Source organism: Thamnophis elegans, chromosome 4 (genome assembly GCF_009769535.1).
Source record: "Thamnophis elegans isolate rThaEle1 chromosome 4, rThaEle1.pri, whole genome shotgun sequence".
Lineage (NCBI taxonomy): Eukaryota > Metazoa > Chordata > Lepidosauria > Squamata > Colubridae > Thamnophis > Thamnophis elegans.
Window position 1 is genome coordinate 42940789 of NC_045544.1, and position 19299 is coordinate 42960087.

A 19299-nucleotide genomic window follows, 5' to 3' on the forward strand; every position below is an offset into this window, starting at 1 on the left:
TCTCTCGTATGGCCGATTGAGGAAAAACAGCAACCAATCACATTTTACCGTATGATTTAAAGAAACAATTACAACATTGCTACATGATTTATATATTGCCAACCCAACTGTTAGATTAAATTCCTAACAAAACTCATTAAAAATAGTAGCATGGTTTTTAATTGTGTCAGATGAAAAGCAATGTTTAAGCTTTATCCTTTCCCAGATACCTTTTTCATGTTAAATAAAACAGAGGGTGATGTGACTGGACTTCAATATAAAACAACTACTTTAAATTTCTGTTTATTTCTTGATAGGTCTGATAATGGTTAGTCTTTATTTCACTAGCAAACGCTCTTTTGCTACTGGCTTGGTAATGGCTGGAGGGGCTGCAGGGACTGTCATCCAAAATCAACTGCAGCACTTTCTAATAGAGAAGTTTGGATGGAGAGGTAGCCTGCGCGCCTATAGCGCAATGCTGGCCATATGCGTTCTTGCTGGATTTGCCTACAGGCCCCTCCAAAAGCGTATGTATCTGCTTTGGGCATTTTCAATTAAATATCTCCTTTTTCCTGTGTGGGGGGGGAAGAGAATCCATATTGGGTAAAATAAGGATACAAAGTAACACCAAGAGTTCTTTTCAGGTTTCTGAATTCTCCTACACAATTACTCAGACAAAACACAACTATACATCCCTCCCCCCCCCCCCCCCAATAAATAAGTAGCAACACGGGAATAAAAAGAAAGTAAATCCAACATTTAGGACAACTATTGCAACCATGGTTGCAATTTGATCTCAATCTGGGATGCTGGTTGTAGACTGAATGCCCCAATGGACAGTGTCATACAGCAAATGGAAATTATATGAGTGGTACGACAAATGGGGCATTGCTTAAATTAAAATGTGACCCTCCATTATCTCAGCTTCCTTTCGTGGACTGTTTTCCAAAGACTCCTTCTAATTTTATTTGAATTGGGGCAAGTCTTTAATAAGATAATATGTAACCATTGACTATAGGCTTATATACCTCTTCACGGTGCTTTAAAAGCCTCTCTTAGCGGTTGGCAGAGTCAGCATATTGCCCCCAGCAATCTGGGTCTTCATTTTACCGACCTCGGAAGGATGGATTACAAATGCATCCTAGGACTGTTTTGAAAAGGTAGTTTATACGTTTAGTTTCCCTTGTCTTGTAATATCTAATTCAAATTTTCTGCATCTGGATGTGGATGTGATGTAGCAGCTAATAATATGGAACAGAGCAGAAAATGTATGTCTTGTAAGTCATAAATTCATTGGACATGTGAGTAGATAAGAACTTGACACATCTTAAGTGTTCTGTAAAAGTAAGTTTCACAACCATGTATTTATTAAATTCAGATTCTGTTTATTAATGATTGTAGTGACATTTGTCTATCAGAGATTATTTCGCACCTCCCTGTCTTTTCCTGTTCTCCACTGTCTCCCAGAGTCTAACCATGCCCACTGCATCAATGACACTCATCCTCTGCCGTCTCCTTCTCTTTTGCCTTCAGTCTTTCCCAGCATCAGGGTCCTCTCTTCTTATTTGATGGCTAAAATATTTATGGTTCAGCTTCAGTATCTGTCCTTCTAAAGGACAGTCAGGGTTGATTTCCTTTAGGATAAAGCTATTTAAAGAAGCTGAATATAAATGCAAGATCAGACCCATATGGCCTGGCAATAGCTAGAACTTAAGGAAGTCAGCGTGTTTGATCCTTATCCCACCCCTACCCCCAGATCTCAGGTATTCCACTATAGATTTTTTGTTAACTTCTATTCGTCCAAAATTACTTTTATCATCCCTCTCATTTATCATTCAGTCTCCAATCTAATTTGGGTTTTCAGATGATAAGAATTCAGGAAAGGGCTAGCTCAGTTATTGTCAGTAAAGAGACCTGTCACTGACTGCTTATTTTATTTAATAAATTTATAGGGCAGCTTTGGGGAACAGAAAAGCTGGGACATATTAATTAGGAAAGACCCTATCAGTATGCCTTATAGTAAAAGACAAATCCGTTCTTCTGGGAAATATTGTAGTTTAATTCCTGAAATTCATGTTTCTTGTCTTTTTCATTTCAGTAAATGAAATGGAAAAAAGACTGTTTTCAGTTTAACACCCCAGAACTTGAGGCATAGGACTGCACTAAAGCAACTCAATTCATTTTTTAAATCACCCATGCTGTTTGCTTCCAGGAATGCAAATTGCAAATGAAAGCAACTAAGTAGTTGTGTCAAGTATCTAGAACAAATTTCCTTAACCTAGGGAAAATTGAGTTACCGTATTTTTCAGAATATAAGATGCACCTTCCCCCCCCCCGAAAAAAGGGGAAAATCTGGGTGTGTCTTATACACTGAATACAGCATTTTTGGCCTCTGAAACCCCGCCCCTTCACAAAAATGGACGTGCAGAGGGTTTGGGAGGCCTGCAAAGTGCTAATGGAGGCTGGGGTGGGCAAAAATGAGCAAAAAACAGATTGTTTTTTGCTCGTCCCCCCCCCAGGGCTCCCAAGAGCACTTTGCAGGCCTCCTAAAGGCTATGTGTGCCCTTTTTGTGGCAAAAGGGCCTGTTTTGGCAAAAAAACAGCCCTTTTTTGCTTGTTACACCCCACCAGCCCCCAGGAGTACCTAAAGGCTATGCATGCCCTTTCTTTTGGCGAAATACAGACCACTTTTTCCTCATCCCCCCCAGCCCCCAGGAGCACTTTGCAGGCCTCTGAAGCTCTCTGCATGCCCCGTTTTTCACAAATGAGGCATGCAGGAGATTTGGGAGGTCTTCAGAGTGCAAAAACTTTTTTAAAAATTTACCTGATGTGTCTTGTACTCCGGTGCGTCTTATACTCTGAAAAATACAGTAAATTGCAGCTCCTGTTATCCAGTCAGCCTTGCCAAGTAGACTAGACTTAGAAATCAATGCCACATACTTTAGGTCTAAAATTACTTTTATTCAAAGAGCTATAGTAAAAAATTCTTGCAATTCCCAATGTGCTTCGTTCTGCTCTCATTTTATCTTTGTGTGACGTAGAGAGGGGTGTGTCTGAGATGATTACTGAAATTAGTTTCTTGGAATGGACTTAAGCCACGCTTGTTTGATGGTTGCCTTGGTAATGGCTTTTCCTCATGTTTTTCTAGGCCATTCCCTTATGCCTTTCCCACCGAACATACTGGCTGCATTTCGGAAATTGTAGGCACCAGGGTAGAAAAAAAAATCCCGGTGTGATTCCTATTCATGATAAAAGTAAACTTTTTGTTTACAAGGAACTCATTCTCTCTAATGCCTATACCTGCTCCAGCTGTGTCCAGCAAGACATGTTAACAGAGGTTCTTGTGGTATATAAAATCATTTTTTGCAATCATCCTCAAAATAATTGCTTAAACATCACACAAATCCGTCCTGTGCTCATTTGTGATGCACTTTTTATGTTATCCAGGTTGCACATAACTGTTGTATTTATTGCTTTCTGGTGAAATTAATCAGTATTGCATATACAGTAATAATTTCTCTTTTTTTTTACTTTGTATTTTACAGATAGAACTCATCCAAGTGTAGTTGAAAAATTTAACACATCGCCTCTAAGAGGGTTTATAGTCGATTTAGCTTTATGGTATTTTTGAGATATGGGTCAGTTCTCTTGGATTAGCAAAATTTGGATTCTACATACCTTTTGTGCATATGGTAAGTTGCCATTATCTTTTTTTTTTTTGGCTTTTCTGTTATATAGCTTGGAACGAGGGTCCCCAACCTGTGGGCCATGACCCACTAGTGGGCTTTGAGGGTTTGCAACCAGGCCATGGTAATGGCCGGCTTGTCTGTGTGTGTGTCCACGCATATCTTCACTTGCATGAGCACCAGCCAAGCACATACACACGCTCCATTTAAATGAGCAGTAGGTATGTGTGCATGGTACTTGCACAAATGGAGTGTGTTATATTATATCTATAGTGTCAAGTCACAGTACTTTTGACAGTGAATGTATGCCTTTTGGATTCAAGTTCTGTAAAGATGTTGTGCCTTAAAATGGCTTCTACTGTACAGCACAGTGGAGTTGCCATGGTAATGGCTTCACAGTACTCCACAAGGGGCTCCCTCCAATACAGGATTGGGATAAATACATACCCAGACTACCCCAATTTATCAGCTAATTCTAACTATTTTAAGACATATGGCTAAACATTCAATTTTTACCAGTTTTAATCCTTAACTCAATTTTGGAGAAGGGCTACATCAATTTGGGCCAAGTTGATTTATTTTTAGTAGCTGTAAGATTGTTGTTTGTCCATAATAGGTAAGTGGTCACTGAGAACAAGTGTACATTTATTTCAATAGTGTCAGATACACCAACTGCAGTCTTGACTGTACTAACTTTCAAAACTTGAATAATACTTGGTCAATTACTTTTGAGGAATATTTTTTGAAGAAAACATCGTGTCATTGCCAAAGGATCTAAATTTGGTGCCGCCTTCATATATTGGATTAAATCCCATAGTCCCCTGTCAGTTTGATTTTTGGCAATGCATTATGGAGGCACCAAATTGGAGAACACTAATGTATCCAATGAAGATAGACTTATCAGGAGAGGAGTATGAAATGTTTGAATTGTCAGTCAGTTACATCTATTTTTTTTTTGCTAACTATTTGCATAAATCTTTAAACAAGTATGACTGAATTTGCGGCTATATTTAATTACTAGGTTAGCTTAATTATGACTAGTGTTCACTAAACAGAATACTTCAAACCCGACATGTTAAAAATCGTGCTTCATTTTCTTTTTTGCAGATGAAACTTGCAGACGATTTGGGTATTCCTGTGGAAAAAGCATCCTACATTATGGTAGGACTTGGAGTAAGCAGCATGATTAGTTGTCTTCTGTTTGGAAAAATTTGTGTTGAGATATGTGCCTTCTGCCTCTCACAAAAAAGAAGATGAGTTGGTGGTGGAGGATATAGAGGATAACCCTTATGATGATTAAGAGCAGCTTAAGAGCACAGCTACACTGAATCCAACTGAAGAAAATAAAACTTCTACATCATTGAAAGACTCTGGAAAGACTTCCCCACAGAAAGAGCAATGATGTGATATTTGCTAAAGATGAAGTTAGCAATTTACTATCATAAGAGAGGAAATAGCAATAGTAGTACTATTAGTATTTAGGATTAAGTAACATTAGCATTATTAGCATTAGCATTATTAACATTATTAACATTATTATTAGTAGTAGTATTAACAGCATTTGATCTAGCACATCTGCATGACTTCCTAGTAGCAATTTCTTTGTGTTATTCTGTATACATTTTCATGCTTTTACAACATATTTTGTCATTTGCCTATTTTTGGAAAATAAACAAGCGTTTAAATTATTTATGCTTTGTAGCTAAATTGAGTTGAGACCATCTTCCTATGCAAGACAAAATATGTAGCTCTAACCTTTATCTTCATTTTTTGCTACTGCACAATAGGACTATTCTAATTGTCAAATTTTGTTCATCATATGGTGCACATATTCAGCTAATTTAAGGTGACCAGACGTCCCAATTTTCATGGGACAATCACGCTTTTGCACAATTTGTCCCGCGTCCCGGGACATTCTTAAAAACTCCCGATTTTTGTGACCGGACCCGGAAGTAAGCCTACCCCGCCCCCAGCCCTGTATACCCATCCCAGCCGGCTGGTATTTTGTCCCTTCTGTCTCCCCGTTGCTCAGAAAAGCAACTTCGGGAAGGTCCTTTGCTAGCAGGCAGGTTCTAGAACGCCTGCAGCCACCAAAGGACCTTCCCAGAGTTGCTTTTCTGAGCAACGGGGAGACAGAAGGGACGCAATCTCCTTTCATTCTCCCTCTGCCTCATTCACTTGTTCAGGCAGCAGAAAACGAAAGAAAATCACATAGCCAAGAACAAAGGAGCCTGCAGCCTCCTTCATTCAAATGTTCAGGCAGCGGGGATGGGAGGGGGCTTTCTCGCATGCCTTCTTTCTCTGAAGCCACGCTGGATTCAGCAAACCGGGCAGCGCGTGCCCTTGGGATTGTGCAACAGCCGAAGAACAGGAGGCAAGAATTCGGGTGCTGCACAAGGCCATGGGCACGCCCTATCCTCTTCTCTCTGATAGCCGCCTGGTTAAAAAGGAGGAGGCAACTCTGCTGGGTTGGAGCCCATCCAGGAAGACGAGGAACGCAAGGGGGATCCCTCCCCCCGCAGATGGACTCCAGACCAGCGGAGCCTCCTCCTCCTTTTTAACCAGGCGGCTATCAGAGAGAAGAGGGCAGCTTGTGCCCATGGGCTTATGCAGCAGCCAAAGATCACCTGGTTAAAAAGGAGGAAGAGGAGGCTCCGCTAGTCCAGAGCCCATCTGCGGGGGCAGGGATCCCCCTCGCATTCCTCATCTTCCTCGATGGGCTCCTCCTCCTGTTTAACCAGGTGGCTATCAGAGAGAGGAGGGCAGCGCAAAGGAGGAGCAGAACGGCCTTAATCATGTCAAGCTGCCCAGTCAAAAAACCCTTTCCTTCTGTAGAAAAGAAAAGAGGGGGGTGAATTCGAGAGACCGACTGAAAGAGGGAATCTTCAGCCAGGGCACCCTTTGCTCCGCCACAGCAACCTTTTCAAGCAGGATCAGACTAGTTTGAAAGCCTCGCCTTCTATTTCGGCGGGGAAAATCCCTGCCGCCCAGGCTCCATCCCGCAGAAAAAATCCCCTTCGCCAAAGCTCGAGAGGCAAGTGCTGCCTCCGCCTGCCAGAATCTCTGGAGAGAACTTTGCAACTAGCTAAGGAGTGGCGAGCAGCGGACTTGAGCATTTGCACGCATTCAGCCAAGGTCCTGCTGAGCCCCGCAACTTTGGACGACCCGATGGATTTTACGATGGAGATGCACCCCTGGGAGGTGCTGAAGAAAGACAGGCAGCTCAGCCTGATCCAGGATGACAGGCGCGACACACACACAGAGTGAGAAACACACACACATACACAGGGAGGGAGGGAGGAGAGACACACACAGAGAGAGAGACACACAGAGAGACAGATATACAGAGAGAACGACAGAGAGAGAGAGACGGAGGGAGATAGAGACAAAGAGCCACACAGAGTGAGAGAGAAACAGATACAGAGAGAGAGGGGGGGGGATTTAAGAAACTTCAGAGTGAATCCAAGAAGAGGGAAGAGATGGAAGACTGGCTTTTTGCTCTGATTTCTGAGCCCCCAGCTGTTAGTGATGGAGGAGGAGGACAGCTCATTCTGTGGCGTTTAAAGAAAGTCCTGGTTTTTTTTTTTAGCACAAAAGGAAAAATCTGCAAAAAGTCACGGGTAGCCCCTGGGATTGTTCCTCGCAAAGCATCATGGTCGCAGAGAATGCAAATGAAGGTGTTTATCTCCCCGCCCGTGTCCTTCTATTCAAATCAGAGTCATGCTGAGTCCCATTCAGAGGGCGGAGGGGCGCTGTGCTTTTTTGTTTTGTTTTACCTATGTTCTCACAACTATGCAAAGGTGGGTTTTGTGCTACAAGGATCTTTCTTTCTTTCTCTGTCTGTGGTTCCGATTGCAGTTCCTTCGGATTAAAGCACTGTTTCTCATTCCTTGCAAAATGGCAGAGCTGCCTCCCTCCCCACTTTCCTTGCAGCACCCTCGGTTGCAAAATGTTCCCCTGATTTGGTTTATACGTTCGTAGCAATGCGATCCAACAAATAGGAAAGTTTTAATAAGATCTACTGACTTTATTTGGTCTCTGCTGCCCCCCACCCCACCCCCTTAGCCCTTGGGTTTTGTCCCCTCCCAAGGAGAGAGTGGGAAGGAGAGGAAGGAAGGAGGGAGGGGGGAAGGAAAAGAAGAAGGGAGGGGGGGGAGAAGATGGAAGGAGAAAAGATGGAAGGAAGGAGAAAGAATAGAAGGAGGAAGGAGAAGGAGGAAGATGGAAGAAGAAAGGAAGGAAGAAAAAGAAGAAGGGAGAGAGAAAAGAGGGAAGGAGGTAGGAAGAGAAGGGGAAGAGGGAAAGAGCAGAAAGGTAAAGAGAATGAAGTTGATAGGCAAGAGGAAGGAGGAAGGAAGGAAGAAAAAGGGAGAGAGAGGCAAGAGGAAGGAGGAAGGAAGGAAGGAAGAAAAAGGGAGAGAGAGGAAAGAAGAAAAGATGGAACTAAAAAGGAAAGAAGGGAGGGAGGAAAGGGGAAGACAGGGAAAGAGCAGAAAGAGAAGGTGAAGGTAGATAGGCAGAAGGAAGGAAGAAGGAAGAAATAGGAAGGAGGGAAGGAGAAAGGATGGAAGGAGGAAAGAACAGAAGCGAAGGGGAAGAGAGAGATAGAAAGAGCAGAAAGACAGAGAAGGTAGATAGGCAAAAGAAAGGAAGCTGAAAGAATGGAAGGAGGAAGGAAGAGAAAAAGAGGAAGGGAGTGAGTGAGGAAAGAGAGGATGGAAGGAGAAAGGAAGGAAGAGAGGGAAAGAGCAGAAGATGGATAAGGTGAAGGTAGATAAGCAAGAGGAATGAATGAAGGAAGAAGTGAGGTGTCTCGAGGATGTGGAAAATGTTTAGTGACCAAAGTTACAATGGCATTGAAAAAAGTGACTGATGACCATTTTTCACCCTTAGCGACCGTTGCGACCATTTTTGCACACTTAGCGACCATTGCAACATCCTCATGGTCATGTGATCTAAATTTTGTTTGGCAACAGATTCGTATTTATGATGGTTTCAGTCCTGGGGTCATTAATCGCCTTTTGTGAGCTTTTGACAAAATATAATTTTTTTAATCAAGCCCCCCGATCCCCCCAGTCAATGGTGTCCCTCTTTACCAATCTGAAAATCTGGTCACCTTATCTCTTGTGCAACTTCCCGAGGATCCGGAGGCCATGTGCATAGGCACCACATTCTTACCTGGCCTCTAAAGCCTCTGAAAATCATGTGAGAAGCTCCTGTAGCTTTTGGATGTCGCAGAACCACTCCAGAAGGTGGTGTGCTGGCATGCAGCCTCCAAACCCTCTGGAGGTCACATATGAAAGTGCTGCTCTTGTGTGGCCTCTGGAATTTCCCCCCCAAAAACATGCAAGAAGTTATTGTGTGATATTCAGAGATCCGAAGGCCATGTGAGAGCAGGGCCTTTTGGTGTAACTTCCACAGGGTTTGGAGGCTTCATGAGAGTACACCACATTCTCTTGCAGCCTCTAGAAACGTGACCCAAAAATGATACTCCATGTCACTTTTGGTACACCATCATTGGTCTAAACCAAGGTCACAAATGACTTGATATGCAAACAACTAAATAAATCAATTACTGAATGTTTCGACTACTTCTTCCCAACATCTCATCGCATACCGAAAAGCACCTCTAAACTACTCTATGTTGGAGCGATGGTAATAAAATGGTTAGCTTTCTTCCTTCACTGATGCCGCATTGAAGAGAAAATAAAAGTAAGCCAAATAAATAATTACGTATTTGAACTGAAGTTTTTTTTTATATACAGCATATACTTGTAGATAAGCTGAAAATTGGGTTGGGCTTATCTGTGAGTCAGTGGTGGGTTGGAGGCAGGTATGCCCCGGTATGGGTGTACCGGAGCCTACCCCTCTGCCAAAGCTCCTTATCTGTCTTTTAAGCATGCATGCGCAAGGCGCATATGGCGCCTGTGTAATGCTCCGTCGAGCAGCTGGAGCATCGCGGAGGCTTGCAGAGGTGTTGCAGGCAGGTACGATGTATGCGTGCACTGTGCATGTGGGCACACGTGCCGCTTGCGTCCATCTGCGTGACGCTGGGCCCATTCAAACAGTACCGGTTGGAATGGGATCCGGAACCCACCACTGCTGTGAGTACATGTGATAGCTGATTCCAAGCACATGTGTGGAAGGTTGAAGCAAAGATGACAAGATACAATAAATCCCCAGTTAGACCCGGATGTGACTTTTGATCATACAAGTTGGCAGTTGTTGATTTGAAAAGTGAACCCTGCACCTCAGTGGTGGGTTCCGGATCCTGGTGAAACTGGTATAGTGCAACAGGGCCGGGCATCCACCACATGCATGCATGCATGCAGTGTGCGCACAGCATGTGCATGCATACTTACCACCCACGATGCTCTGCGACACTCCAGCTGCTCGGCGGAGCGTCATGCAGGCGCCGTATGCTCCATGCGCGTAAGCCCCTATCGGCTCAAATACAGGTAAAGAGGGTGGGTGGGTGGGCCTTCCAGAATACCATACCAGAATGGTACCTGGTGCTCCCAGCAGGCACCGGTATGCCCGTACTGAGGCATACTGATCGTATTCCACTACTGCTGCACCTGCAGGGGAAATGCTAGGATGTTCCTGCTGCTGCTGCTGCTTCTGCTGTTATGTGGTAGCTGATTTATTTTTTTGCATCAATTTATCAACGGCACATCATTAGTGCAGAATCACACAATGTTCTCAGTGATTTAGCAAATGGGACAATATTCAGTGTTGTCTTGATTTCCATGACTTTTCTCTGACAATCATGCAACTGCTAAAAGTTCCTTTGAGCTGCCGATATGCCTGGAAGATTTCTGTTTCAACTATCATTGCAATAATTATATCATTTTCAAAATTACATCTACAAAAATTTCAATAGATTGTGCATAAATGGATAGAGTTACATTGAAAATTAAACAAACAGAAGAGACAGAATATTATCAAACATGGAATTTATTTTACCAGGGGTTGGAAAAAAAGGGTGGAGATTACGAATGTAATCTGTATTGTTAAGCAAATTAAATACCCAGACAATACGATGTTCATTAAGCACCAATAAATGTAAACAATAGAAAAAAATCAATATATTTACTTTAGTGCACTATGCTTATATTTAAAATAGTATTAATTTGATCAATGTACCATATGCTGATTCTTTTTATTTAAAAAATCACTTGTAGTGTTTTCCAGAGGACAGTAAAATCTTGGAATTTTATGAAAAGAAGCAGAGAGCACAGATTCATGGCATTTGTTTCATGTGTGTTGGATTCATTCTTTGATAGCATATGCTCTCTCCCCACCATCTTCCATGAACCTTTTCCAACTATTTTCACTCCAGACTGGAAAAATTATAGGGTCAATGCCTACTCTGTAGTCAACAGGTGATGACAATGTACTCTTTATTTTTTACTGGGACTAAATGAGACATTTCCTTCCTTAAAAATTGCAGGCATTTCCCGTGTAAATATGACCCATGTCATTTACTTCAACCACAATGACGTACAAATCAGACTTTGGATAAATAATGCACTGAAGGTCTGAAAATTTAGCAATTTACAGACCACATCTTCCTATTCTCAATTTCATCCACTAGCGGCTGTCTGAAAGATAGAGTTTTGGCCTGTTAAAGAATTCCTTCAGCAGTTTTAATGAGCTGCAGCTCCTCATAATAGGTCTGCTTCTTGGGATCACATTAATATAACAATGGGATTTCACCACAATCAGTGATCTATGAATTGTCCCTGAACATTGCTTTTCAAGGAAAACTTAATTATCAAGGAATAGAAAATTGAACACAATTCAGCTAAAGATCCTGGTGGGATAAATATATGATCTTTCTCCACGAAAATGATGCTATGTAGTCTGACATGAGAATGAAAGAATAGAGGATATTTATTATGCTGTGGCATCTATTTGTAGAATGTTGTAGAAAATACATGAGTATTGCTGCAGCAAAGTAAGCCATAGGGTATGTTTTCTTTAAAGACTTTAAAGACTCAATCAAATTCCAGTGCACTTGACTGAGAGTTTGATCTACCTGACCTTCTTTGGTAGTTCTTCACCAGACAATGGTGATTCTTCTAATACTTCTAAGACTCCTAGATGCTCATGAATTCCATCAGCTAGGATACAAGGCACTGCAAACTGAAATGTGTAAAGTTTAGTCCATTGTAAGGCAAAAAAGCCATCTCTTTCTGTTAACATGTTCACTTAGAGCCAGAGGGAAATATTGCACAAAATCTGTCTGCAAAGAATTGCAATTTAATCAACCTTGACTATGACAATATTAGTTTTAGCAAAGTAAATGTGAGAAGCAGTAGTTTATTCATGGTTATTTAGAAATAAGCTCTACAATATGCAAAAAAGGTTACACTTGGATAAAGTGAAATTGCCACTTAAATTGGCTTCAATTAAAGTAACATCTGGAAAGAATCCTAGATGAAGGTGATAACTAGTTTATTGGTATTGTTTTCTACACTCTATGAAAATAGAGGTTGAAATACTTCTACTGTGCATCTGTGTTTGTATTCTAGAGCACAAACTCTTTACATTTATCATTAAGCAAGAAGCTGATTTCACCCATGGAAATTAAGAAATGTTTTATGGAGATGGAGTGCATGAATTTACTATACAGACAAGTTTCAGAATGATTTTGTTTAGGGAATAGGACAGTAAAGTAGCTTAACTTTGAGTTCAATTAGACCTGCAAGTTGTGAATCACAACTCCTGAAACTGTTGAATTGCATAATATGCTGAGTGTTGTATTGGAAAAAAAAACATATGCGAGGCTACAGTTTCATTATCCTTTTCACAGCCATGTTGGCGAGGTGATGCTTATTTTTAGTATCGGACTATGCCGGGTTCTGGTTGTGAGATTGTACAGGGAGTCATTATATCAAAACATTCTTCTGCTCAGATGACTCAGTCATTCCAGCATACAGAAATATCTCAGTGGAGCACCAACTGAGAAGAAGTGATGTGTAAACATACACCATATCCCAAAACTGTTAGACTCAACAAAATCAAAGTCAGTACAATCCAGTTTATATAAAAAAATAAAATACTTTATTTTTTCTTCTAAAAAGGTGCAAACATGTAACTTTTGGTCACATTTCTCAATAAGTAACAAACTGTTCCCAAGTGGAAAGATTTAAGAGCACACATTTTGTTTCAGGGGATATTAATTCAGACCGAGAGAAATGTACCTTTCTCCCTTTGTCATTAGTTTGGTGAAATGGTCGGATAGGATACTGGTGCATCTTCTTCATCAAAGTACCAGTTCAGTTAATTTTTTCCCCTACTAGTTCAACAAAACTACCATTACAGACTCTATTTTATGAGCTGAATGAATGCAGTGGATCAGACATGCTTTGAATCATAAAAAAAGAGAGGCTAACACTGATGTATCAAAGCATTGACAAAAAAGGAAACACAACTTTAAATTAAGTTAGATAACTGTACAATATATATATACACACATAATACAAACACACATGAACACATACACATAAACATATACAGTATTTACACTATTACACTATCTTTTTTTAAAAAAAATGTTGCCCACGACAAGCAAACAATTGCCACAAACTGTCCAGTCAAATTCTGATTCTTTTTGAACAAATCCTCTGAATCAGAGTTTCAAAGGCAGAATTATTGCCATTTTCAAATAACATAATTACTTAGCACCTGCTGGATAAAAATGTCCAGTCCAGCTGTTACTGTCACAAAAACCAGTGCCAATAACTTTGCTAAGGGGTCTTTTTTGTTTTGATTGCACAATTAACTAGGACACATGCCACCACGTTTTGAAAATGTTTCTCAAGACTTGCCTATGTCCCTTAATTAATCTCTATTCATCCCTCTCCCCAAATATACTCTGAGACACAAATTAAGTGTCACCTCTCACTAATCATCGTCAACATTATATTCCTATTATTATTATTCTTCCTTCAAACCAACGTTTGGGGTCAGTAGATAATTTGACCTTAAGGCCAAGGTGGAACAATTTTGTCATTTGTTTTAAAAAAAACGCAGACATTTAAATCACTTGTGCTATAGAATCACGTTTAACAAAATGAGATGTCATTATCAGTTCAAGTCGAGTTCAGAAAAAAAAAACTCTCATGGGGACTTTATGCCATGTCTCCATACATCTTCCGGTAGTAGACTGATTCAAAGATATCATTGTCTCCAGGACAGTTATAGTGGCAGGCACAAGTCTTGATAAACATCATGCTCTTCTTGATGACTTCACCATCAGGGCATTTGAATTCCACAGGAAGAGTGGCTGTTCTGTGGGGGGTGCAACAACGCCCATCAGTACAGACACCACAAAATTTGGCTCGGTAGGTCTTTACACTGGTACAGCCAGACAGCTCATACTGGATAGGCTTAGAGATCTTCGGTGTGCGGATGCATTTTTTACCTTTCTGTTGAAAAAAAATTCTTACATCAAATAAACAATGCTTCCATTCAGATCACCAGCATATGCAATATTTCCAATATTTATGTTTTTCTTAATTTCTTAACTTGTTAAGGTAAATCCTGGGCTAGAGATCAACCAAGGGACCTCCAGATGTTTTGGACTTCAATTCCAATAAGCATGGGATAATGACCAAACAAATTATGGAAAACGAATCCTAAAATTCTTGAAAGGCATTAGTTGTCTGCCCCCGATCCAGCTATAGTTAAAGTCCACTACAGTTGGATACGACTGGATAGGGGAAACCATTGTCTTTACTTTTAATATAGATATCAATTGTTTCTATGTTTGGCTAAACTTAGCATCCAATCTTGTAGATATATTTTTGCTACTCTTATACATGTCTCATGGTCAGGCAAACTCATATTTGTCCCACTCTCTAAATAGACTTAAATTTGCCTTGTTCGTACCCTTTATTTATAAGTCTAATTTTCCTCAGTGGACTTTTAGAAGATTGTTCATGCCTGGTTCTCTTGAAAGTTTTATTACTACTCATAGAAATCTAGTTTCATGTTGGAGTTTTTAAAGAAAACCATAGAAATAGGGCAGTGGTGGAGTTGAAATAATTTAGCAACCAGTTCTCTGCCTTAATGATTTCTTCCAACAACCAGTTCACCAAACTGCTCAGAAAGTTAACAATCGGTTCTCCCAAAGTGGTGCGAACTGGCTGAATCCCACCACTGAAATAGGGTTAAGATTGTAATTCTGTTTTTTTTTCTCTTGGGAATAAGACATCTTGCATTTTATTAATGGACCAGTAGATATCTGAAGTTGCGCTATAAATAATTTTGTTCATTGATTATTTACATTTACACTTCAAATTATTACCAATACAAAAAAGGAATTACAATATTAACAAGGCTTAGAGAACATCATAACTTGGAAAAGTACACATATAATCCTACAAGAGGAAGTTCTCCAGATCAACCCAATATGGGCTATGATACAGGGAACAGGTGCGCAGGAAAGAAGAGGAATTCAGCACTCTGAGGAAAAGCAACTATTTTTTGCAGACCTACTTGTTGAACAATTTTTACAACTTACTGAAAATTAGTTTGTATTGCAGATTTTTGCAAAGCAGGATAATGTGATGAAACATTTTTACAGAAGCAAGCAGCAGAAATGGGCAATTATTTACCTTGATGCTCTCCTCAAGATCTGCTTCGCATGGTCTCACCATGCAGAGTCTGCTTTGCTTCTCCAGCCTGCAGTGGGCATTGTCATTGGTGACTCTGGTCGAGATTCCCATTCCACAAGTTTTGGAGCAGGCACTCCATTCTGTGGTCTGGACCAAGCAATTTGCACGCATCAGGGATGGGTCAGGTCCATAGGTATCTTCTAGTCTGTAAGCTGAAAAGCATAGGGGAACAGTTCGCTTAGAATGGACATTAAGAATCAAAGTGAGTAAATGTGGTTATGACAGAAGAAAGACAAAATTTGTCTAAGTAGTTGAAGCTAGTATAGCAACAACGGAAGAAATATGAAGGAAAATCAGCTTACCGGCAAGAGCAGGTCCAACTGCAGTGCGTTCTTTGTCCTTGGGCTCATCACACACCCATTCCTCACAGCATTTCCCTGGGAGCTTCACTCTGCGTGGGTATGGGCAATCAGGACTGGGCAGACGAACATCCATGCTGCAGAGGGGCATGCAGCCTACAGCTCCATCCAGACAGGTGCACTGGTATTTGCAGCTACTCTGGAAGGACTCGCCACTCCGATACACCATACCTCCAAATATACATGGAGCACCATCCTTTGCTGTAGATAGAAAAGGGATTTCATTCATAAATACATTAGTAGCAATGGAGATCTCGGGAATCTAGAACTATACAAGATAAGGGCTAAAGAGCCTCCAAGAGCCTGCTTCCAATTTTGTTTATATTCAGTTCCTCTGCCTTTAATAACAGGCATGTGTAGAAGTGTAAACCTCCCAAACTATGGCAAGATGTTCTATTCCAACTTTTTTTTTTAATACAGTGCTTCTATTCTAATGAATTGTCAAGGTTGGAAGACTCCTTATAAGACTTGTGGATTTCAACTTCCAGAATTCCTCTTGCTGGTTGAGGAATTCTGGGAGTTGAAGTCCACAAGTGTTAAAGTTGGAGACCCCTGTTCTGATGGATGTCACCAGGTATGTACGAATTACTGTATGTCAGATTCTCAGAAATCATAACTAGAATTCTGGGAATTGTAGTTGTTAAACATTCCTAGGAGCCTTTGGGAGAAAACTGTCCAATCAGACTCAGTTTTTTAAACGGAATATACTTGAACCGCAAAAGGAAAAAAGCTCTCAGAATTGCATGGCTTTGCATAGCCCTAGAACAGTGTTTGTCGATTTCAGCAAATTTTTAATCCCGGCAGGCTTCCCTATTAGGGAATTCTGGGAATTGAAGTCCATTCAACTTAAAACTGATGAGATCGAGAAACACTGGGGGAAAAAAGTCACCCCCTCCCGCATTTTCCACTCTGCTCCAATCTCTCCCGTCCCAAAGAGAGCGCCGGCAAGCAGAACAAAACAAAAGGCGACTACTCACCAGTGCATACTCCGATCTTGCGGTTGTCCGGGGAGCCGAAGTCGCAGAAGAGCCCTTTGTGAGGATCGCAGGGATCCCGCTCGGTGCAAAGGTCGCCCAGCTGCTTGGCGCAAACGCGGCAGCACCCACAGCCGTCCAGGACCAGGCTTACCCCAGGAGGGCACTCGGGGGGCAAGGAGGAGCACTGGCACTTCGCGCTGCACTCTTGGCCGGCCGCTTCCTGGGAAGACAGAGGGAGGTAGAGACGGGGAGTCAAACAACGCTCCAGCAGGTGGGTCCGGTGAGTAAAGAAATAGGAGAGACAGAGACAGACTATCAGCCTCAGAAAATAACACTTACCCAGCTAAGAAGAGCGGCGAGGAAAACCCAGGCGAGGGTGCGGGCTTCCATCCTTTTTCTCGCAACTTTTCGGCACAGGGAGGTGGGCAAAAGTTGCTGGCTCTCTTTGGGAGCGGAGCGGGTTGCCTTGTCCAGGTGGGATCCGTTTCGGTTTTAAATGTCGCTGGCCGGCGAGGGCAGATCTTGCTTCGATCTCGGAGGGAAAAAGTGCTGCTTTCTCTCCCCTTTCTCTCTGCTTTTAGAAGGAGAGCGATGGTGGGTCTGAGTCTCCAGCAGGCAGCGGCGCTGCTTTTATACCCTTGAGGCGTCCGGGACTCGCCAATCGGCTGAATGGAGTCCCACACAAACAGCGGCATTCCTCGCATTCCTCTCTACCTTCCTGCCTCGTCAAGTCACACCGGATTGATCCTGACCCCTTGACACTCCGCATTCCTCCTGTCTGAAAAAGCTGGCGCACTTCAGCGCACAAAAAAGGCGCTGTATTTTCACCGGGGAGGCGGGCGGGGGGGGGGGGAGAGAGAGAGAGCTTTCCCTCCAGCTTCCAGTTTACATTCTTCCTATCACCGCAATCCTGATTTATAGAAGTTAAAAATATGTCTCCTTTGGAATCCTTATTCTCTCTTTTCTCCCCCTTCAAAAGATTGAGCCAGCATGCCTCAAAAATTCAGCCTGTCCACCACTGACATCTATCAGTCTAACTTTAAAATCCACTTCAGGGGGAAAGTGAAAGGAGTTAAATGATTTCTTGAAAAGCTTTATTATGATCTCTGTTAAAGACCAGAGGTTTCATGTGAACAATTATCCATTCTGAAGAGGCATTTTAAAAAATGAGGGCATTTTCCTGTTAACCTCAGAGGATTAAAAAAAATGTCTGTGAAATCTGTTATGAAATTGGAGTTCTTTTCCAGGTTAATGGGAAAAGTATAAAATAAAGGAATATATTACAAAACATCACATTCAACTTTTCCCAATATATTTCACAAGACTATAAGACCAACTATAAGTTTTCCTATTCATTAAATGGCTATTAATATACTAAAAACACTTAAAAAATAATAATCCAGTCATGTATATTGTCCTGTTTGACTTGAAGGCAATTGCCTCTGTAATAGCTCTCAGTACAAACTGTATCTGGAGGAAGAGCTTCCCTGTGGAGAGATGAGATTCATATGCATCAACTATGCTTATATACTAATAACAATAGCACTTAGACTTATATACCACTTCATAGTGCTTTACAGCCCTCTCTAAATGGTTTGCAAAGTCAGCATATTGCCCCAACGATCTCATTTTACCACCCATGGAAGGGTGGAAGGCTGAGTCAACCTTGAGCTGGTCAGGATCGAACTCCTGACAGTGGGAATGCAGAATTAGCCTGCAGTACTGGATTCTGAACACTGCACCATTATGGCTCTGAATATGAAAAGAGGTGTCTCTCTATTTGGAATATATGTATATGTGTACACATATCAGAGGTAGTATTCAGAGGTGGGTTACTGCCGGTTCGGCCCGGATTGGGCGAACTGGTAGCGGTGGAAGGAGGCTCCGCACACCCGCCCGGATGCTTCTGTGCATGCGCAGAAGTGTCATGTGCGCACAGGAGCACGCCTGGTAGTAAAAAAAAATTAGCAACCCACGTCTGCACTGCTTGTATTCTTCCTTCCTAGGGAAGTAAATGACGCTGCTCCACTTACTTTAATGGATGGCAATAGAACCTTGTTCTTTGTGATCATTGCCCTCAACATCTAGTGCTACTTGATTCCTCTCCTACCATGAGTGAGAACAGAGAATTCAAGAGGGGGGACGGGAGAAGAGGGGGTGGGTAGTTGGTAGCCCAAATGGTTGCTAGGAGCAAAGCTGGGAACTCTTTATTTGTTTTTTTTTTCTTATTAAGACTAAAAGACCCTAAAGGCATAAGATTCTAGAAATAACAGTGGTGGAAAGCTTTCTACTAATTTCTTCCCAGACATCTGATACATAACTAACTGTTTCCCTCTCCCCAGCCCATCCCACACACCTAGGTACTTTTATGTGGAAAGAAGTTTATTTGGGGCATTTCTTATTATATGATCATCCAGAATTGTGTTATTGTACAATGCTTGATTTGCAGGATTAGGCCACTGAATTATACTGGAATTATTTCCCCTAATAACTACTTTCTGTTAATAGAAAGAGAGAAGTAGTGGGGAGGGAACATGCTCTAAAATACTTGGCACGTTAAAGTGAGACAGAAGCACGGAAGATGTGCTCTGCTTTTCCCACTGTGTATGAA

The 19299-nt window shown here is 41.7% G+C and overlaps 1 protein-coding gene across 1 annotated transcript; it reads right to left on the reverse strand.

Moving 5' to 3' along the window:
• Positions 1 to 12711: 12711 nt before the first annotated feature.
• CCN2 (cellular communication network factor 2) lies at positions 12712 to 18498 on the reverse strand. Its single transcript, XM_032216796.1, has 5 exons — positions 17028 to 18498; positions 16689 to 16908; positions 15655 to 15912; positions 15293 to 15504; positions 12712 to 14101 (listed from the first exon to the last, which is right to left on the reverse strand). Exons 1-5 carry the CDS (start codon positions 17076 to 17078, stop codon positions 13805 to 13807), a joined length of 1038 nt encoding a protein of 345 aa, XP_032072687.1. The 5' UTR covers positions 17079 to 18498; the 3' UTR covers positions 12712 to 13804.
• Between the last annotated feature and the right edge of the window lie 801 nt (positions 18499 to 19299).

Excerpts from the sequence above, each read along its gene's own strand:
- CCN2 (XM_032216796.1), bottom strand. The coding sequence starts at position 17,078 with ATGGAAGCCCGCACCCTCGCCTGGGTTTTCCTCGCCGCTCTTCTTAGC. Across the intron at positions 16,909-17,027 it reads TCGCCGCTCTTCTTAGCTGG|GAAGCGGCCGGCCAAGAGTG; the intron begins GTAAGTGTTATT and ends CTGTCTTCCCAG. Across the intron at positions 15,913-16,688 it reads CAAGATCGGAGTATGCACTG|CAAAGGATGGTGCTCCATGT; the intron begins GTGAGTAGTCGC and ends TTCTATCTACAG.